Raw genomic sequence first — 21,796 nt, 5'->3', positions numbered from 1 at the left:
CTTTGAACTATTTAAAAAATAGCTAGCTCAAAATTTGTATTGGATGGTTCTAGAGAAAAAGGGTTGTAGGGGGACTAGCTTCCCTCTGATCCCTTTAGACTCTTAAAAAGTGAACCATATTTACCACCAGGGTATAACTTACAACGCCTGTCCTCAGGCCCTGGGGGTTGTATTGACACACGGAGTTTTTCTCATCTGACCTTTGAACAATTTTTTTTTAACAAAATAGCTATCTCAAAGTGTTTGTCGGACGGGTTTGGGGAAAAACGGGCATGGGGGCTAGTTGCCCTCGGATCTCTTTTGACTCTTAAAAAGTGAACTTGAACTTTTAATTTCTATTCAAATGAGCCCTCTCTGAAGTTTATGCGAGCATCCCTTCCGCGAGAGCCATATATGCCCCCTGGGCATAACTTTCAATGCCTGCCTCTGGGCCCTGTCTTGACACCGAAGTTTTGTTACATGACCTTTGAGCTATTTTTTTAGCAAAATGGCAATCTCAAAATTTATATCGGATGCATTTAGGGGAAAAGGGGCGTTAGAGGGGGGGGGGCTAGTTGCCATCGGATCTCCTTTGACTCTTAAAAATTGTACTAGAACTTTCAATTTCCAATCAAATGAGCCCTCTCTGAAGTTTTTACAAGCATTCCTTCCATAACAACCACATATGCCCCCAGGGCATGACTTACAAAGCCTGTCACTGGGCCCCGAGAGATTGTAACGACTTTGAAGTTTTCGTATATTTAAAAAAAATGGTTATCTCAAATTTCTTTTCGGATGAGTTTGAGGAGAATATGGCGTGGAGGGGGGCTTGTTGCCCTCCGATCTCTTTTTACTCTTAGAAAGTGAACTAGAACTTTCAGTTTCCAATAAAATGACCCCTCTTAAAAGTTTATACGAGCATCCCTTCCATAAGAGTCATATTCCCAGAGCAAAACTTACAACGCTTGCCCCTGGGCCTTGGGGGGTTCCGTCGACGCAGGAGTTTTTCTTATCTGACCTTTGAACTGTTTTTAACAAAATGGCTATCTCAAAATTCTTATCGGATGGGTTTGGGGGAAAAGCCCTCTGAAGTTTGTACGAACATCCCTTCCATAAAAACCATACATATCCTTAGGTTATTACTTACAACGCCTACTCCTGGGCACAGGGTCTTGTGTCGACACCGGAGTTTTTGTTATAAGATATTTGAACTATTTCTAGCAAAATGGCTATCTCAAAATTTCTATTGGATGTATTTGGAGAAAAAGGGCGTGAAGGGCTAGTTGCCCTCTGATCACTTTGACTCTTAAAAAGGTCACTAGAACTTCCTATTTCCATTTGAATGAGCCCCCTCCGAGGTCACTTTGACTCTTAAAATGGAAAATCTTCATGTAAGGAATGCTATTCATAGTAATTTTTACTATTTTTACCTTATTTGAAAATTCATATCTTAATATCCATATTTAGTTTTTTCTGTTTCTACAATATTATTTTATCTACAGTAAGTATATTATGATCTGTTATAAATATAATTGATTTTAGTAAAAAAAATTGTCATTAACTAATCGCTTTTCCTTTACATACATATTTGTTCAACTTTTGAAACAGAGTAAGGGTATCCTGTGGCTTGTCCTCTTACCGCCCACGGGTCAATCTTTGCCTAGAGATATATTGTCCAGTGTTTGATACCAGTTGCCGGAGGGTGGACGCAATGTCATTTATAATTAAAAGCCGTCGTTAATCGAAAGATGAAATCCTGTGGCTCAAAACGTTGACGTTATAGGCAAAAACAGGTTGTTTCTTGTTCCTGATTTCAACAGCAGATCTAAACAAGTCACAGATCTAAGACGAAAAATTTAACATTCATCTGTGATTTCTCCACAACTGTGAATTAGCACCACTAAAGATCATCTACTACCCAAAGAGTATGGTAAATTAATGGTAACTAGCGCCAATGTCGGAAATACCAACAATGCCATCTAGCATTTAGTGGTTCTGTTCCTTTTATGGAACGCCCTAAACTGCTGCATACACGTCTTTCTAAAATATAATAGATGATAAAGCAAACAGAATCCTGTAGCCGCAAGCTTGGCCGTCTAACCTTAACTAGCCTACTTAATCTACCAAGATTTCTCCAAGCTCTTATAGGCTTGATAATTTTTAATCTTACCATATTAAATCGCCATAGATTTAACTTTGATAATTTTTCAATTTGCTTTGCTACTATCTTTAAAATATAGGTTTGACATGGCACTAACGATTGTACTATACAAGCATTTCCTTTCGTCTCCTTATGAGGAGCTTACTCTCCTAATCCTGCCGTTTGTTAAGGCAACAGGACAACATGCAGGCACGCATCTCTCTCTGATTATCCAAACACAAAATAGCTGAAAAGCGGCGTTTACATTATCCAATGGCGATTTCAAAGGATCTTCCTTGGGGTTAAACCAATTTGTTGGTTCTTCCAAGTGATGGTTCAACATTGGTATCATACTTAGTGATTACAAACGGCGTATTAGCATTGCATGTCGATTATATTCGGTATATGGGTATGCCGTCTAAATTTCAAACGTCAGTCATGTTTGTTGGTTAGGACTTAACAAAATTTGATGTAAAAAAGACACGTTTTTTGCTCATCCTTCAAAACTTTGGGCATGCTTATTTTCAGAAGATGGAGATTACGAATTCCTGCTAGTAAACCAAAATTTCCTGTGCTTCTTCATTACATCGACACACAAGCCTAGAATTCAATTTGCCGCATCAGTCTATGCCTTTTAAGATGATAATCAGAACCTTTCAGACTTGATCCTTTTGGTTCCTCTTTGGCCTAAAACTGGCTATAAGAACTTGGAAATTTTTTTCGCATTCTGCCTATTGGTCTGCGTAGTAGAGGTACCTATCTTCTGATTCACTGCCTTTTGCCGGGAGTACAATACGTGGTTGGGGACAATTCATCCGACGTTTCCCTTGTTTTTTTCTCACATTTTTTCAGGTACCTGTTTGGAGCTGGTTCGACTCTGGCTGAGCTTATAGATACGCCACTGACCTCCGTTCCAAACCAAAAAACCAGCGACATCAAGACTCGAACCCCTGCTCTCAGGATATCAAGTCCAGCGTGCTAACCTCTCGTTAGAACGAAAATTAGTTATGAAATTATCTATACCCTCTTGAAATGAAAACTTATCTACGCGTCTATCCTTGCAGGGTGGCAAGTTTCAAACAGTTCGTGGTAGAACTGTAGTAAGCGGCGACCCGGCTCAATAGTAACCGAAACTCTGAAAAAAGAATTTTTTATACCAATATATACATCAGAAGAATCGCATTTTTATGCTGATTCGAAATATATAAGTTCACATTAAAGGCAGTGCCGAGAAAATTCACTTATTTTTTTATAACAGTTGTAGTTTTCAGCCAAGTTTGATCAGGGACAAGAACTCGATGCATGTTCTCATATCTGCTTCCTCGATTGTTGTTTGGTCTCAGAGTCTGGGCAAAGCAACCGACAGGTGGCTGAAAACAGCAAATCAATTAATTATGAAATTACCGCTAGATTCAATTGGAGAGGATGTTAGAAAACATATTAAAACACAAAGAAGCATTCATGCCCTCGCATATATAGTTTTTTTTTTTTTTTTTTTTTTTTTTTTTTTTTTTTTTTTTTTTTTTTTTTTTTTTTTTTTTTTTTTTTTTTACAGTAACATCCTCAAGCCTAAAATACATGAATTTAACGTGTGTAAAATATTTAAGTCTTCGTTAAAAAAAAGGAGGACATTAAGAAAAGGAATTGCTAGTAACAGAAGTTTAAAAAAGTAAGGTTCTCCAGCAAATCTGCTTAGTCCTAAAACTTGGCCATGAATAAAGCAAGTAGCTATGAATAAGTAGCGAGCAGCTTTTTCCGGCATTAATTCTCATGCTGGACTTATACAGGGGCAAGATGGATGATATGGTTTGCAGAAGGCTTTCGGAGTGAAAGTTTTCTAGATTTCTTACCCCAAGCATGCTAGTGCAGTAGGACTGAATCTGATTGAGGTGATGACTCTAAGAAATATCAGTTCAGATTTAAATCCGAGGATATTGAGTTTATTGACTATATTGATAGCATCATTTTCAAAGGCAAATTCAGAGTAACGGCACAGAGCCTTCGGTCTGGAAAAAAGCAACACTCTCGTTTCTATTGTGTGAAGCCAATTTGTCAATCTAGGGGGATAATGAACTTTAATAGGACTTTCTTACTTTGACTGCTTGGGCTGTTATATTGCTGGAAAATGATTTTAACAGGTTTGCTAGGTTGTCCAACATGCAACTGGTGCATAGAAACGAAAGTTGTTTTAGTTTATCGTATCTCAGTCAACTTAACCTGTCTCAAATGGAAAATATTTGCGTTTCCTTCACAATGACATGAAGTTGGGTCATATTTTGGTGTGTTCGTCTCCGCAAAACTCTGAAGTAAATCAGTTGTATCATGGATATTCAAAATCCTTTTTAGAGCCCCTCCCCCCTTTCTGGGCTAAAATTAATTGCACAAGCTTTAATTGAAATCTTGGCTACGCCTCTTTCCTTACAGCGTTGCAATTTTCACATTTAGGTTATGCTAAGATAAGTCACTTATTCCATCTTTAGTCTCAGTTTTTCTTCTCAGTTCCGAATGATAGTATTGTTATAATTCCATTAGCGTAAGTGATGGGATTTATTCACTTTATCACGTTTTCCAATTATCACGGTTTAATCCTATTAATGGCACAAATTTCTTCTCTCTTTCCGGAAAGATTATTTGTCGTATTTTATTTCTCTCAGTCATTTTCTATGTTTCAGATTTTTGTCAATTAGTCTATTATCATCAAACATTTTAGACGTCAATGACAGGTTCGAAAAGCAATAATGCTGCCAAAGTAAAACGCGATACGGCTTCACCGTGTTATTTTTAAATTTCTTTTTTCATGTTTCTCTTTACCAGGCCAATTGTGGTAGGTATTGTCATAGAAACTTCTGAGGGGTCAGATGAAAATTGACACGTTAGTGTCTTTTAAAGGGGTCGAAAGGAATTGGAGGGTACTTAACCCTCCTCCTATGCCCTGTTTAGCTACCTTCCCTTTTAACCCCCAAGAACATCCGATCAAAATTGTTAGGTTTTATTTTGTTCAAAACAGTTAAAGCCCAAAACAATACGCCTCCAGAAATCTCATGACCCCCACAGACCCTGAAGCAAGGGCTCTAAATTATGAAAGTTTCCCATGGCTTTCGTGTAGGTTTTTTTGGAGAAGAGAGGTATCTTCATGTTTGTGGAGGACAAGGAGGACATTAAGAAAAGGAATTACTAGTAACAGAAGTTTAAAAAAGTAAGGTTTGTTTTTTTTTTTTTTGTTTTTTTTTTTATCCTGGATATTCGAAAAAGCTAAGGGTAAAAATGCGAAGCTTCCTGGAAAAGTTCAAGAGGAGATTGAACTAAGTCAAAATGTATAATGTCCATCCAGGTTGTCAAAAGGAAATATCTGCAATGTCTCGGGAACAGCTTAGTGTATTAAATTGAAACTGTCAGGGTATGTTGAGGAGAGACGTTGAACTTAATAAAAATTGATGTATAATTGTCTCAGCTATTATAAAGAACGGGTGATGGGTAATTGTGTAGGTGGAAGGGTGGAGTGGATGTATAAATGGAACATTTTAGTGCCCAAATTTGCGAACTCTCCACGAGCCTTCAAATAAATATAGAAATGAGTTATGGAAGGGGTGTAAATTAATCAATCATATCCCTTCATTTAGACCCTAGCCTGAATAAGGGTGCTGTGGGATGATACCTACTTTCTTATTGCAGAAAGACTTTCTGGTATTTATTTAAAGCTCAATTTAAATAAATTGATGTGCTTCACATTTCGTTAAATTATTAATTATGAATGAATTACTAAAACACAAGTTATTACTTCCTATTAAGTTTGGTTGAGATCGGGTAACGATTTCAGATAATTATGCATATTAAATAAATGATATTAAATTAATTATTAAATTAATTAATTAAATTAAATAATTATGCATATTAAATAAATTAATGCATAAACAAATGCATATTAAAAACTATGAAAAATATCTTAAATTTGGATATTCAGTTTCATCTTTCCAGAATTATTGCAAAGAAGTCAAAGAAGTCTCCGAAAGCACATTAAGTTGTTCAAATTTATTATTGAATCCTTTGAATTACGGTCGGCGTTGAGATTGTCAATTTGAGATTTTGAACAGAAATTCAATTTGTCAATAAGTCCAAATATATGATTTGACATCTAAGTAAAGTTGATTATTTATCAGTTTTCACATTTTTAATTAAAGTATTTGGTCATTAAATTATTGACTATTAACTACTAGATTACTAATTATTTGGTCATCTAATTGACAGTCCGGGTCTAAAAAACAAATTCTGGTTCTGTAATTTCAGGAGAAAAAAATTGGTTAAGGTGGTTATGTTTCTGTGTGATCAGTTTCGATTCTCATTTGTTAGTTTTTACGTCGACGCAAACTTACCATTATTTACCAACTTGGAATTCAAGCAGAGTATCTCTTGTGTAATGATTAGTTCTACCGTTTGATTGTCAGTGTAAATGTCTCTAACTTTTTCCAACCCAAGAGAAATGTAAAAAAGATGGGTACTATTCTTATGGTTCTGTGTGATTTTTCTTTGAATCTCTTTAGTTTTTATTCAATTCAACTTGAATTTGCCATTGTGTGCCTAATTTACCGATAATAATTCAGGTTTAGAATTTATCATTTGGTCATCAATTTTGCAACCCGATTGTCAATGGAGCAGTTCCTAATTCTACAATTTTAGGTAAAGTATTAGGAAAATTATTGTGTCAATATCAGGAAAATCTCATGGATTTGAGTTTAGGGAGACGCAAATTTACCATTTACTGACCTGAACAATGCAATTGCAAGTCGAAAGTTTGTCATTTGGCTGTTATTGTCAATGGAAAAGTCTCAAATTATGCAATATCCGATGAGGAATCACATAAATTATTGTCGTGGTTACTTTTCTGTACAGTCAGTCCTGGAAACTCATGAATTTAAGTTCAGGTTGACACAAAGTTACCATTTATTGATATTAACAGTGCAATTACATGTCAAAAGTTTGTCATTTGGATTTTTCAATGGAAAAGTCTCTAATTATGAAATTTCTGATGAAGCATGAGGAACACGTGGTTACTTTTCTGTGCAGTCAGTCTTTGAAATCCATGAATTTAAGTTCAGGTTGACACACATTCACCATTTAATAACCTCAATAATGTAATTATAAGTAGACAGTTTATCGTTGTGAAGTTATTGTCAATGGGGTAGTGTCTAATTCTGCAATTTTCGGTGAAGAAACACGGAAATTATTGTTGTGATTACTTTTCTCTTTGAATCTTGTGAATTCGAGCTCATGTCGACACAAATTCACGATTCTCTGAATTTAACAGCGTGATTGCTATTCAAAAGATTGTCATTTTGCCGTTATTGTCAATGGAAAAGTCTCCAACTCTACAATACCAGTTGAAGCATTAGGAATATTACTGTTGTTTTTTGCTTTTGTGCAATCATCCTTTGTTAAATTGAGTTCAGAGTGGCGCAAATTTACTGTTTACTCAACTTAACAACGCAATAAGTGGAAAATTTATCATTTGGTCGTTATTGTAAAAGGATCAGTTTCTAATTTACAGTTTCAGCGGAAATAGCAAGAAACTTGTTGTTGTGGTTATGTTTCTGTGCAATCTATCGTTGGGTGATCATTAGTTTGCATTCAAGCAAAAGGTTGCCTAGTGAAAGTTTGTTTTAGTCTCTTTCGTATTGCCTGTTTTTCGTATCTCCGGTGTACTTTTGTTCTTTTTTCTTTCTAAAGAAAGGTCTAGAAATTGCCTTTAAAAAGGAATATTGTATGAACAGGTGTTGCTACAAATTGTTTTAAATGGAGAAGTAAATCTCTCTTGTCTTTTTTATTGATTTTTTAATTGTACATATTTTTTTTGTCGATATCAGTCGTATGCTTAGTATTTTGCTTTAGTATTCCAAACATCCAATTTTGGTAAATGTTGACAAGATGAACATATGACTAAATATTTATTATAATTTATTATAATATTATATGTTATATTAATATTATAATTTATATATAAATATAAAAATATAAAGTGAACGAAACATATAGAACTACATATAAAGATAACGCATCGATTTGGAAACCTGTCAAAGAATTACAGCAAGGACATTAAATTAAATTATTAAATTATTAGAAATTGCCTTTTAAAAGGAATATTGTATGAATAGGCGCTGCTACAAATTGTTTTAAATGGAGAAGTAAATCTCTCTTGTCTTTTTTATTGATTTTTTAACTGTACATTTTTTTTGTCGATGTCAGTCGTATGCTTTTGGGCAATCAGGCTTTGACTCTCATTAAATTGAGTTCAGATAGACACAAATGCACTGTTTACTCAACTTAACAACGTAGCAAGTCAAAAATTCATCAATTGGTCGTTATTGTCAACAGAAAAGTCGCTGATTTACCGTCTGAGTTGAAATAGCAAGAAAATTGTTGTTTTGGTTATGTTTCTATGCAATCTATCGTTGGGTGATCATTAGTTTGCATTTAGCCTTTGGCTCTCATTAAATTGAGTTCAGATAGACACAAATGCACTGTTTACTCAACCTAATAACGTAGCAAGTCAAAAACTCATCAATTGGTCGTTATTGTCAACAGAAAAGTCGCTGATTTACAGTCTGAGTTGAAATAGCAAGAAAATTGTTGTTTTGGTTATGTCTCTATGCAATCTATCGTTGGGCGATCATTAGTTTACATTCAGGCAAAAGGTTGCCTAGGAAAGGTTTTTTCTAGCTGCTGGTTCTCTTTCATATTACGTGTTTTCCATATTTCTGGTGTTCTTTTGTTTCCTTTTTTCTGACAAAAACTCTAGAAAGTGTCCTTTAAAAGGAAAAAAAAAACATTGTATAGATTTGTCCTGCAAAAAGTCGTCAGAAGTGGAGAAGTAAATCTGGTCTTTTCTAAAAAAAAACGTATGACTGTTTCTAACTATAGGCATAAGCAAGGCTGGCTTATTGGATATTGTCTTAGCATCTTCGTTCCATTTCGTAGTGTTTTTTTTTCTTTTTTTCGTGATTTTTCAATTTAAAAGAAATTTTGAATTAAAAAAGAAAAAACAGATAACGCCATAGAAAAAATCTCTGGAAATATCCTCCTTAAAGCACCAAGAAATGGAAAATGGTTTGTCATTGATTAGACTAGTTGAGTGGAAACTTAACCGCTTATATATTAAATTTTAGTTAAAGCCTGGAATTCAATTTTAAATTAAAAAGACCGCCATTTGCATCTGTGTAGTTTTTAGCATTAGCGTGCACAAAATAAGATAATAAGAAAGAAATAATTGAAACACAGACCAAAAGTCTGCAAAAAATGAGCTTACCAAGCTAAAACAGTTTAAGAAGCCGTAGCTTTTCTTTGGAGGCATAGTTGTCGTTGGTAATCAGCAGATTGTTTGTGTTTTAACTTTTACCAACGGTAAGCATTGCTGGAATTAATTAGTTTTGCTGAATGTTTTACGGGTCCAAGGTAAAAACACTGACTAAATCCGGTACTTTTAACTTCATAGATTTGAAACAACCAAATTATTTTTTCGCTCCTGCTTAAACATAATCAAATTTTATGTAAATCTAGTTAATTTAATCAAATATTAAAAAAGGGAACTTTTTCACTAGGCTCTTTGAACCCACAGTTTTTTTAACTCCATTATTAACATAATTCAAGTCTTTAGTTGTTCATAGAGTTTATTCCATATTCTTCTTCTGTACCACATTCAAGTCTTTAGTTGTTCATAGAGTTTATTCCATATTCTTCTTCTGTACCTTTTTTTTTATAAATTATAGATGTCTCTCAAATACAGTACAAGGGAATACTACTTTTTTCTGTGACTGAAACTTTGTATCTCATATGCATTGCAAAAGATTTTAAAATTACTATTCTCTTATTCGATATTATTTGAAATTATATGAGATTTTTTCTAAAATTATTTAATAATGTGCCAAGAGATATTTAGATACTGGCGTAACACCCACCGCTTTTAGGTTAATAAATCGTCCGCCTTTTCTGAGCACTCATTTCCTAAAAGCATAATTAATAACCACCATCATCGATGTGGCTTGTAATACCCTAACTTTGTTTTATTTATCTTCCTATTCTTCCAAAATTTTTCCATCGAAAAAAAATTGTCTTTGCCTTAACTCTTCTACTTTTTATCTTTTCGCTATAATTCTACTTTTACTTTTTACTCTACTTTACTCTGCTTCACATTGGCTCTTTTACTTTACAGCTCTACTTTTATTCTGCTTTTACACCTCCACCATTCTTACTAATCATGCAACTTAGGGAAGTGAAGTATTCTATTTTGTATCATTTTGAAGTTGTGAATATAAATTTATGTATGAATTTGTATTTTATCTTAATTAGACAATTAGACTAATTATATTTTTGCGTTCTTGGTACTACGTGGATTATTTTATTTTATTTGATCTCACTTATCTTATAATTGATTCTAGAATAACGAGTTGTTTTAAATCTGAATACTGAACAGCAAAAAAAATTATTTTCCGAGGCTGCTGGTTCTCTTTCATTAACTCTGGCAAAATTGTAAGATGAAATTCAATTAAAATAATATTAATTCATTATGTCAGGTTTTATTACTGTCAAGTAATCTTGGTTTTTTATTCAGGAAACAAGGGAAGACACAACTGTTTCGAAAGATGTGTTTACACACACACACACACACACATATATATATATATATATATATATATATATATATATATATATATATATATATATATATATATATATATATATATATATATATACATATATATCTATATATATATAAATAAGTTGTCTGTCTGTGGATCTGTGGATCAGGTGACGTCATGTTTCTGTGTCGGCTGACGTCATGAAATTAGTTGTCGTCATTTTTGTTATGACGATGCTTAGTATATTGTAAAACACATTAATTTGGTTAATAATATACCATTTAAAACACCAAAATGAACATGCTGGAGTAGTCACTCGGTGAGAGAGGGTGTCAGAACGGAGAATGAAGGTCCCAGGTTCAAATCCTGGTTAGGCTAAAAAAGGTAAAAAACTAAAAACTAAAGAAAAACTGAAAAAACTAAAAAAAGGCAAAAACTACAAAAAAAACTAAAAACTAATAAAAAAAAATAAAAAGGCTAAAAAACTAAAAAAACTAAAAAAAGGTAAAAAACTAAAAACTAAAAAAAAAAAACTAAAAAAAAGGAAAAAACTGAAAAATAGAAGAGAAAAAGAAAACTAATAAAATTAAGAATAAAAATAAAAAAAAATAAAAAAGATAAAAACTAAAAAAAAAGTAAAAAGAAAAAACGAAAAAAAATCTAAAAAAGCTAAAAAAAAAGGTAAAAACCAATAAAAAACTAAAAAGAAAAAAAGGAAAAAAACTAAAAAAAAATTCCATCTAAAAAACTAAAAAGGTAAGAACTAAAAAAGAAAAAAATAAATGACGACACTCAAAGAGAAAGCGACCGGGACAAAAGGAATGTTCGATTAGCAATCAACAAAGCACCGGGACACAGGGAGTATAAATGACGACTAGGACATAAGTAAAAAAAAAAACTAAAAAAACTAAAAAGAAGGTAAAAACTACAAAAAAACTAAAAAGAAAAAAAACTAAAAACTAATAAAAAAACTAAAAAATCTAAAAATCTAAATAAACTAAAAAAGAAAAAAAAGAAAAAAGGAAAAAAATAAAGGAGAAAAACAAAACTAAAAAACGAATGTATATACAGACCGGGACACCGGGATACAAATGACGACCGGGACACAGGGAATATAAATGACCATACATAAGCCATAATGACCAGGACATAAGTAAAAAATATAAATGACGACCGGGACACAGGGACACAACTACAACGGGGACGCCGGGGGGCACAGGGGGATATAAATGACGACCGGGACACCGGGACAGGGAATGGTCGATTAGCAATCACCATCAACAAAGCTCAAGGGCAATCATTAGAATCATGAGGTATAGATCTGAATACGGATTGTTTTCCCATGGACCATTATATGTTGCATGTTCAAGAGTCGGTAAACCTGACAATCTATTTATATGCACAGACAATGGGACAGCAAAGAATGTTGTATATTCGCAAGTTTTACGTAGTTAAAAACATATATATAATATATCTATCTATATTCACAGGTGGGACATAGGGACACAACTACAATGGCGCGTAACTAATATGGCGCGTAACGACTTACGCGCGTGGGGGGGCTTGGGGGGGCGCGAAGCGCCCCCACCAACTAGGTGTTGGGGTGGCGCGAAGCGCCACCCCAACAGCTAGTATATATATATATATATATATATATATATATATATATATATATATATATATATATATATATATGTGTCAGTGTGTGTGTGTGTGTGTTATTAATTAAATAATTATTGACTTGACTTGAATTCGACTTGCTCACATCCTCAGTATCACATGTCTTCTGACCACGTGTGTCTTGGTTCTTCATTTTTATTTTTGACACGCCGTTGTTTTTCTTCTAACCGTCTGTGTCTTTGCTCTTCGTTTTCATTTTTGACTTGCTTACTTGCTCGGTGTCGTATGTCTTCTGACCCCGCGTGTCTTTGCTTTTCATTTTCATTTTTCACACCTTTTTGGATGTTGATTACTTCAGACAATCTAGCAATGACTTGTGCTTCGACTTTCAGTATTGGTATTTCACCCTTGATGTTCCAGATTGTCCAATTTCACAACTTATTACGGTTGATAGTTTAAGTATTGGTTACAAAGAATCATCATTTATAGTAAATGCAACTGCAATTTTTTTTTTTTTGCCATCCAACAGACATTATACTGTATAAATAGTTGTTGTATTGGAAACTCAATTATCTTATTTGTGCTCTGCATGACATCATATAAGAAAATGCTTATATGATGATATAAAATAAGAAATGCTTATATGATGTACTAGCATAGTACGTGGCCTCATTAGAAAAAACCAAAATTAAAGCTTTCAGTGAATTTTGTCAGACTTTTGCCCTATCTAGATCTTTTTTATTTAAGTGAGAATATCCCAAGATACCAATTTTCATCTTTTATATTTATATAAAAAATACAAGTTTTTTTAACTGAAAGTAAGGAGCGATATTAAAACTTAAAATGAACAGGACATAACTCCGTGTATGAAAGGGGCTGTTCCCTCCTCAACGCTCCGCTCTTTACGCTAAAGTTTGACTCTTCCTCTCAACTCTACTTTTTAATACAGTAAAAAAAAAATGTAACTTTAAAGTTACCGTTTTGTCAGTAACTTTAAATTTCTAAAAACAGTACAACTTATATATTGAAAATTAGCATTAAAATGCAATTCTTTTGATGTAGCCATTGGTATCAAAATTTTTTTTTTAGAGTGTCGGTTGCTATTGAGTCGGGTCGCTCCTTACTACAGTTCGTTACCACGAACCTTCTGATATATATATATATATATATATATATATATATATATATATATATATATATATATATATATATATATATATATATATATATATATATATATATATATATATAATTAGACTAATGTATATATATATATAATGCATAACACTTTTGCAACCTGCTGATTGTATCAGCTGGATATATAAAACAAGCTGTCCGCTGCTTGATTGAGGCATAAGTGTTAAAATTAACACTTTTTAACTTTAAAATAAAATTTTTTTAGGTTCAGCCGACGAAAGCATAGATTTACTTCCATTTGCTGGCCCTGGAACAGAGTGGACTGCTTCTCTTCAAACTGATGAGGGACGACAAGCTGATCCAGTCTTTGCTTTCGATGGAGCAACAGGTGGAGCAATAATTCCGTCTCACGTTCTTCCGCATAACTTTACTCATGTCTTCTCAATTAGTGTCTGGATGAAGCATGCGTCTAGTTTAACTGCCGATAAGAGAATTAAAGAGCATATTTTCTGTTTGGCTGATGATCATCGTGAGTTTGTTTTTTCTTTATTATAATATTTTATTTTCTGACTAATTTTGGTTTCAACCTTAATCACTAAAATTGTGATTTTGAGGATGAAGTGGAGCTACTATGAAAATAAAATGCTTTATTTTATAGCATTTATTGTCTTTAGTTCTAGTGCTAAAATTTATTATATGAATGCTCAGACATAAATAAGTAAATAAAATTAATAAGATAAATAAATTCTGTTAGCTAAATTGCATAAGACGTACAAAGAAATTGGGAAAATTTAGGAGTTGAAGGAGGGAATCGGACCTGCGCCTCTCTTTCCCCCCTCCCCCTGGTGCGTCCGTGTTGATTTTTTAAATAAATAAGATTTAATAGTTTTATTTAAACACTCTTTCTAAAAGGTTTGCCTTCTGCTCAGCTTTGAAACACAGATTGTATGGATTTTGCGTATAGCTCAGGTAAAGACGGGATTCAGATACTTCTTTGATGCATTGGTTAATTTGAAACCCAAGAAAAAGCCAGCCGTGTCTGAGCTACTCCAGCCCTCGGAGATTCCATTTTCTGGTCGTTGTAGCGCAACACCATGGCATCCCGCTATTTTTGGTCTTTGGCAATTTTCTGGACATGAATTGTCACCTTCCCTGCTTTATGATTGTTTTAAAATAGTTAAATGAATTGTTAATTTACTTTTTAGATTAAATTAGACTAATTTTGATTAATTATTGATTATTCAGTTCAAACATTAACTGCATAATTGTTTAACTAGAAACGCTACTAACTTGCTTTTAGACTATTGGAGTGGTATGAGGGCATCTTGTAACATCTAGTGTATGGAGCAGGGTAAATAAAATTTCCTGCCAGATAGAGTTAGGTAGGATGAATACCAGCCGCAATTTGGAAAAAAGGAAAAAATTAAAAGCAATCTGAGGATTTAAAGGTTTGAAAATTTTATATTTTAAAGATTTCAATAAAGGTATGCTGCTAACATGGCAAAAGGCTATGGGAGCATGAAGAACCAAGAAAGCACGAATTATGCCCGAAATTTGAGATGTTTGTGCATTTCACCGTTTTCTTCCCTAAATATTTTTGAAGGAGGTGGTTGGAAGAAGGTAGACTGGGCTTTTTTAAAAAATTCCAATTTCCCTTGTCTGAAAGTATGACAGTGGAGAACCTAAATAAAAAATATCTATTCAAGTAATACTTCACGTTTTAGCCTATTCTCTTTTAAAAAACATGTGAAACTCTTCCCTCAGTCTTGTATCTCACAAGATACACTAGATCAACATAATTTACCAAAAGTTCAAATTAGTTCTTATTCAAGCCTTATTCCTATATTTTGTTCATATTTGCATGGCAATGTTCGCTTTCAAATTGGAAAGCCAGCGTGAGAATCTCAACAGATGCAGTAGAAAGGAAAATCATTTGTGTATTTTGAGGCATTAACTTATTACTGGCTTAGGCAAAGGCTTTTGAACTATGGGGCCTTTCTGCAGCAAAACTAATTCTGGTTTTATGAGCTTCGTGGGAGGCATAGTGAAAAAATAAAATTAGCTGCTTCTTGTCATCTGACGGAGGTCTTACTGCAAGTTTTTAAATAATTGAAATTGGTTTCCTTTCGAGATAGTATTTTTGTTTTCAAATATTTATTTTAAGATTTTTGTGCTACGGAAATAATTATATATATATTCTCCCTTATATCCATCTCTTAAATCCATTCCCTTATATCCATCTCTTAAAAGCTCACAAAGTAAAGATTGAAAAAGGAGAAAAACAAAAAGCAATTGAAAAAAGCGAGACTGTAATTGTTTAACTCTGGAACTTAAATAAGTTTGAGTTTGGACTATAAAATCCAATAAAGGGGAAAGACTAATTACCTGTGAAGCAGTGCTTTCCCTCTTGATAGTCACAAGTGGTGATTAAGAAAGGAAAATAAGAGCTTGGAGTTGAGAGAGAAGAAATTGCTTCTCCTCCAGGAAAGAAGTGTTTTGTTGACCTAGAAGAAATTCAAAATTATAGGAATTGTAGTGTTTACACTGTTTCTTTTTTTTACTTCTTATTTTACTTCTTTTATGAATTAAAGCTGACCTGAATGCAACAAATACATTTCCCCATCATTTTTTCTGCTTTAGGACAGATTGTCCCATGTTTACATCGTAGCTTACTTGTCTTTGAAGTAATCCAAATTTTGACAGTTTTAAATATTTCTGAAACATGAAAAAGTTCGTATGTATTTAGTAACCTACTATAATTCGCATTGGAAGACCTGAAGGCTATATAATAAAATAGGCTATATAATGAAAGCTATATAATATAATAATATATAATAAACGAAGAGAGAATAATAGAATAATATATAATAATATATAATAATATATAACATATAATAAAATAATATATATAAATGAAGGCTATATAATATATATTATTATAATATAATAAAATAATATTATATAATAATATATAATAAAATAGGGATTACATCAATCTAGCTCCAAAAGTATTAAACTCGAAACCAACCACAGTTTACTTCTAATTGCAACGAATGCACCTCAGTTCCATCGTCTTCAACACGAAATTTCCCACTATAACAATTACTATTGGGAAAGGGACCATGTTTTATCGTGAGACTCATAGAAGGTTAAGGATATTAAAATGAAACTTTCACGGAGATTTGAGGTGGATGTTGAACTAAATCGAAATACGTTATATGCATCCAAGATGTCAAAAGAGCGTATCTGTAATACCTTAGGAATCGCTACGGGTAATTAGTTGAAACTTTCGGGGCAAATTGAGGGGGATTTGATCTAAATCAAAAGACACTATCTGCATCTAGGTTGTCATAAGGTAGTATATGCAATTCCTTAATAACGTCTTAGGGTATTGGGTTGAAAATTTCAAGGGATGCTGAGAAGGATGCTAAACTAAGTCAGAAGCACTACCAGTATTCCGGCTCTCAAAAGTGTGCATACACAGTAGCTCAGGAACGGCTAAGGACAGCAAATTGACTTTTCAAGGCCTGTTGAAGAGGAATGTTCATCTAATTCAAACGACATTATGTTCATGGAGGTTAGCTAAAGGGTGAATCTGCAGTATCCCAGGAACTGCTAACTGTATTAAGTTGAAATTTTTGTGGAATCCTTAGAAGGGCGTTAAACCAAGTCAAAAGGCGCTAAGTGGATACAGGCTTCAAAAGGAAGTATCTACAATATTTCAGGAACGGCTAAAGTTATCAAGTTGAAACTCTCAGGGAATGTTGAGGGCTATGTCGAACCTAATCAAATGACACCATTGGCATCCAGTTTGTCAAAAGGACATACCTTTAATGTCATAAGAATGGTCAAGATTATTAAATTTAAAACTTTCAAGGAATGCTGAGGGAGAAGTTAAATTGAATCAAAAGATACTGTGTGAATCCAGGTTGTCAAAAAGGTACATCTGCAATATCTCACGAACAGCAAAGGGAGTTAAGTTGAAACTTTTCGGGAATAATTTTTTTTAGGAGGGGGATGTTGAACTAATAAAAAAATATACCGTTTGCATTCAGGTTTTAAAAAAACGTAACTGCAGTATCTCAGGAACGGCAAAGGGCATCAGGTTTAAGCTTTCAGAAAATGCTAAGATTTATTTTGAACCAAATCCGAAGACTCTGTTTACATCAAGGATATCACAAGGGCATGTGTGGAATATTCAAGGAGCGGCTAAGGGTGTAAATTTGCGGTTTAAGTTACCCAGCTGAAGCTCCGAAAAACTCATTGATAACTAAATTGAAGCGCCGACTCGAAATCTTGCTGTATTATGTAGGAACTTGTGCAGAACTTCCGGGAAAACTTTTTTTCAATTTTTTTAATTAACTACTATTAATGGATAAAAGAAACCCAAAACGAACAGACATTCAAATGAACAAGCATTTTCTGCTTAAAACGAGTAAATTAAATTTCGTGGAGAAATTTAAGATTCTACCTCAGCATTTCGTCTAATCCCATAAAAGATTACTGAGGACTGGGTAGAAAAAAATACATAGGAGGGGTATTTTTGTGCTTCAATCAGTTTTGACCCTTGAAAAGGACACTAGAACTCTCAATTTACAATCAAATTAACCCGTTCCAAGTTTCTACGATCACCTGGCTCTCACATACTAAATGGTCAGGGAAAGGAAGTAGTAAACCAAAAAATAATACATTTAATAATTGAACGCTAAGGCATTACATCTAAAATCCACAAGGCCCTCCAGGGGGTTACTGGATTTGAACCCCCTCCCTTAAGATGTTTTCCATCCCATTAAAAAATAACAAAAATGCATATAAATGCCTTTGCAAAATTGTACCTCCCTCCCCCCTCCCAAAGAAAAATCCTGTATACGCCCTTGAAAAACGCATTATATTGCTAACTAAATTGAGTCGTCAACTCGACACTATGCTGTATTATGTAGGAACTTGTGCAGAAGTTATTTTCGTCCTTCACTGGTTAACTTCGAAATCAGAATCACATAGTGGATTTCCCCAAGGAACTGGCAGTTTATTCTACATAAAATAAGATTCTCACTTTTTTCAATAAGGTTGTAGACATTCATTCAGATTTTATATTCTACTTCAGATTGTAAAAGTTCAGTAAAAAGTTTTATATTCTATTTCTTTGCTAAAAGAGTTATAATAGCCGAATTGTAGAATAAGAAAAATATCATGAAATTTACGCTTTTCCCCCTTTCTGAACTTAAGATCAAAGGAATAAATTTGAAAGTGGGGAAAATGTGCTTTGTTCCCCACGTGAAACGATGTGCTTTATTTAACTTACTTAATGTTACTCTCCATTAAAGAAGGATTCAAGGAAAATCTTGGGTAAAATTTCTGTACACAAGAAAGTCTCCAAGGACTATTCATTTTTTTTTTTTTTTGTTGCTTTACAGTACCTTTTCAACTAATTAAACAATTAATTTTTTTTCTAAATTATTATTTAGATGGAAGAGGGAAGTGTTTAGATAAGGTACTACTACCATACATTATGTGTTCGCATTGTCATTGTAAGCATTGGGGCTTAGATACGGATTCCTTTCGATCTTCGATCCTCCTGTTTTTTCAAGGGGCACTTAGGGTATCCCCAAGGAGTCTTATCGGTATCCGGCTACTATTGTATACCTTCCTAATTGGATTGGAGGAACGTATACCCTATGTTCACCCAGAACATGTATATAAGGCATGTATCATGTAATCCAACGAATGCGGTTAAAACGCTTGTGGATTGTGGAAGAAAAGAGCATGGATGCAGTTGAAAGGCTGATTTTCAGCTTTTAATTTTCATCAAATAATATATGACAAAACTCATCCTAAGTATAAAAGATCCTTTTTAATTCAGAAGGCTTCGGAGGAAATCTTGAGAGAGACGAATTCGCCACATAGGATGTGGTGAACAACACACTGGGCTGTTGTAACAGCAAGCTATCCAGCGCAAGCTTTTCCCTCTCCTTCCTCCTTTCCTCTTTTTTCTCCTTTCCTTCTCTCTTTACGTTCAATTTAAGTCCTCAGAACATCAAAATCAAGATTGTGAAATCAAGTATCTAGATGTTGATACCTTGATAAACCTTCACACAAGTTTTAATTAATACTGATATTTTGCCAAATATTGTGAGATCGAGAAAGCGGGATTAAAATGCATATCTCGAGACTATCAAGCATGTGAAAATGAAAAATAATCCGATTAGTTTAGATGTTGACACTTTGAGAACTAGTTTAGTACTGAACTATTCTGTGTCCCCACGATTTTTTTGACAAATGCTACTGATGGTTTGTTAATTTTGTTCTAATAGCCCAGTTCAGGCTATGTAGATCTAGACTGTGAATTGCAGCTGGACCACAGTCATAGGGAAAATGCAGTATCCTATGTCCGGAGTCTTGCAGGGCAAACTTGTTTAATAAAACGTGAATTTAGTAACTCATATGCAGAAAAAGTGACCAAATGCAAAAATTCTGGTAAATTTGGAATGTAGGACTATACTGAGATAGCTAGGAAAATAGACTCTGTGGTCTCATCTTTGCGGTGATGCCGTGCGGAAGACGTGCCGCAATGCGTTTTTTGCAACGCACCTGTCTGTGTGAACAGTGGTGAAGATTGGACTAGTGGTTAAGAGACCACAGTAGTGGTGACCACATAGTGGTGAACAGTAGGTTAAGAGTGTGAAGATTGGACTAGTATGTGAGGCTTTGCTCTTCGGGTGAACTCAACTCCTCGATTCTGCAGGTAGCCACTGGAAGGCTGTGTTGGGGGTTCTAACGTTTCCCATTTTCAAAGCATGTCCTACCTAGAGAGCCCCCTAAAAGTGACAGTATTTCTCCAGATGAAAGCTATCCAGCGAGATTATAAACAGTTATTAAAACAGAAAAAAAAGAAGCGGAAATAAGGGATATAAAACAATTATCGGAGAGTTTTAAAATGAATGACATGAAAGTATTTTGGAGGAGAATTCAAGACCCTGAGAAAAGAAAACCTACCCAACAAAAATGCCCAGAACCAGAAACATGACCACGAACATGGAGCATGGCCATGGAGTTTTTTTGCAATTAGCTTTTAATATTGAAATTTCTGTTTCATGATAGTGAACAGAAATTACGGCTTCAGTTCACTGTCTACCTAGTCTTTGTATCTCATCTTATTGATTATTTCACTGTGAATTTATTTTTCATTATATTGTCGTTGTAATTTTCTGTTTCCGTTTTGGTTTCGTAAAACATCTTATAAAACCATATCTCTTTCTGTCTTACTACTTTTTTAATGATCTTTCCCACTTTTCTTACTTTTTTTTTAATTTATTCCACTTATTTCAAATGTCTTACAGAATTCCGATGTATTTCAATATCGCACTTTTTTGTATCATGAATGTGTGTATCATGAATGTGAGGCAAAATCCAAATTTCTTATTTTTGCTTACTGTGTCAATATCTATCCAACGATCATTTCTGCTTCCCTTGATATGTGTAATTCTAAGGCAGTGTGGTTTTATCTATACAATTTATGTACTATTTATTCCAATATCGCATTTTGTTCCAATCATTCGAGCCATCTCATAGTTTAGCTGTGTATTTTGCTATCTTACCATCTATATAATGACACTTTCAATTCCATTTTACCCTTTGTGTTACTCTTGTGTTTTATCTTGTTTACTGTCACGTACTACATATACTTCTCGTGTCAGATTTTCAATGGTGGTATAGTATAGTAGTATATTCGACGCACAAAAAAAAACTTCAAGGTCATTGCCACGAAAAAAAGAGAACAACTTACAAATACAATTAAAAGAATTCAGTTTAAACTTTTGAACAAAAAGATTAAAGTAAGAAATATCACCATTTAAAAACAACAGTACGAACAAAGACATCATATAACTCCCTCAAGGAGAGTCATTTCCACATGAATAAACCGCGCCAGGTTCCTGATGCTAAAGAAATTAAATAAAAAAACTAGTTTTTTTAAATGCAAGTAAGGAGCGACATTAAAAATTAAAACGAACAGAAATTACTCTGTATATGAAAGGGGTGGTCCCCTCCGCAACACATCGCTCTTTATGCTTAAGTTTGACTCCGTCACAACTCCACTTTTTAAAACAATAAAAAAAAACTTTAGCGTAAAGATCGAGGTGTTACGTAGGGGACAACCCCTTCCATATACGGAGTAATTTCTGTTCGTTTTAAGTTTTAATGTCGCTCCTTACTTGCAGTTAAAAAAAAACTTGTTTTTTTTATTTAATTTCTGAATGTTTTTGAATTAATACATGTTTTGATTTTGGCTCACCGC

At 33.8% G+C, this 21,796-nt stretch overlaps 1 protein-coding gene across 2 annotated transcripts in view; it reads left to right on the top strand.

Annotated features, from left to right (window-relative positions):
• LOC136026533 (calsyntenin-1-like) overlaps positions 1–21,796 on the top strand; it is a 241,190-nt gene that overhangs the window by 101,940 nt on the left and 117,454 nt on the right. For both annotated transcript variants that reach the window (XM_065703206.1, XM_065703207.1), the window contains exon 7: positions 13,769–14,032. In XM_065703206.1, the coding sequence (XP_065559278.1) occupies positions 13,769–14,032 (264 nt within the window). The remainder of the gene's footprint in view (positions 1–13,768; positions 14,033–21,796) is intronic.

Source organism: Artemia franciscana, chromosome 4 (genome assembly GCF_032884065.1).
Source record: "Artemia franciscana chromosome 4, ASM3288406v1, whole genome shotgun sequence".
NCBI classification, from domain to species: domain Eukaryota; kingdom Metazoa; phylum Arthropoda; class Branchiopoda; order Anostraca; family Artemiidae; genus Artemia; species Artemia franciscana.
The sequence above is the reverse complement of the archived record's forward strand: the minus strand, read 5'-3'. Positions and strand labels throughout refer to the sequence as shown.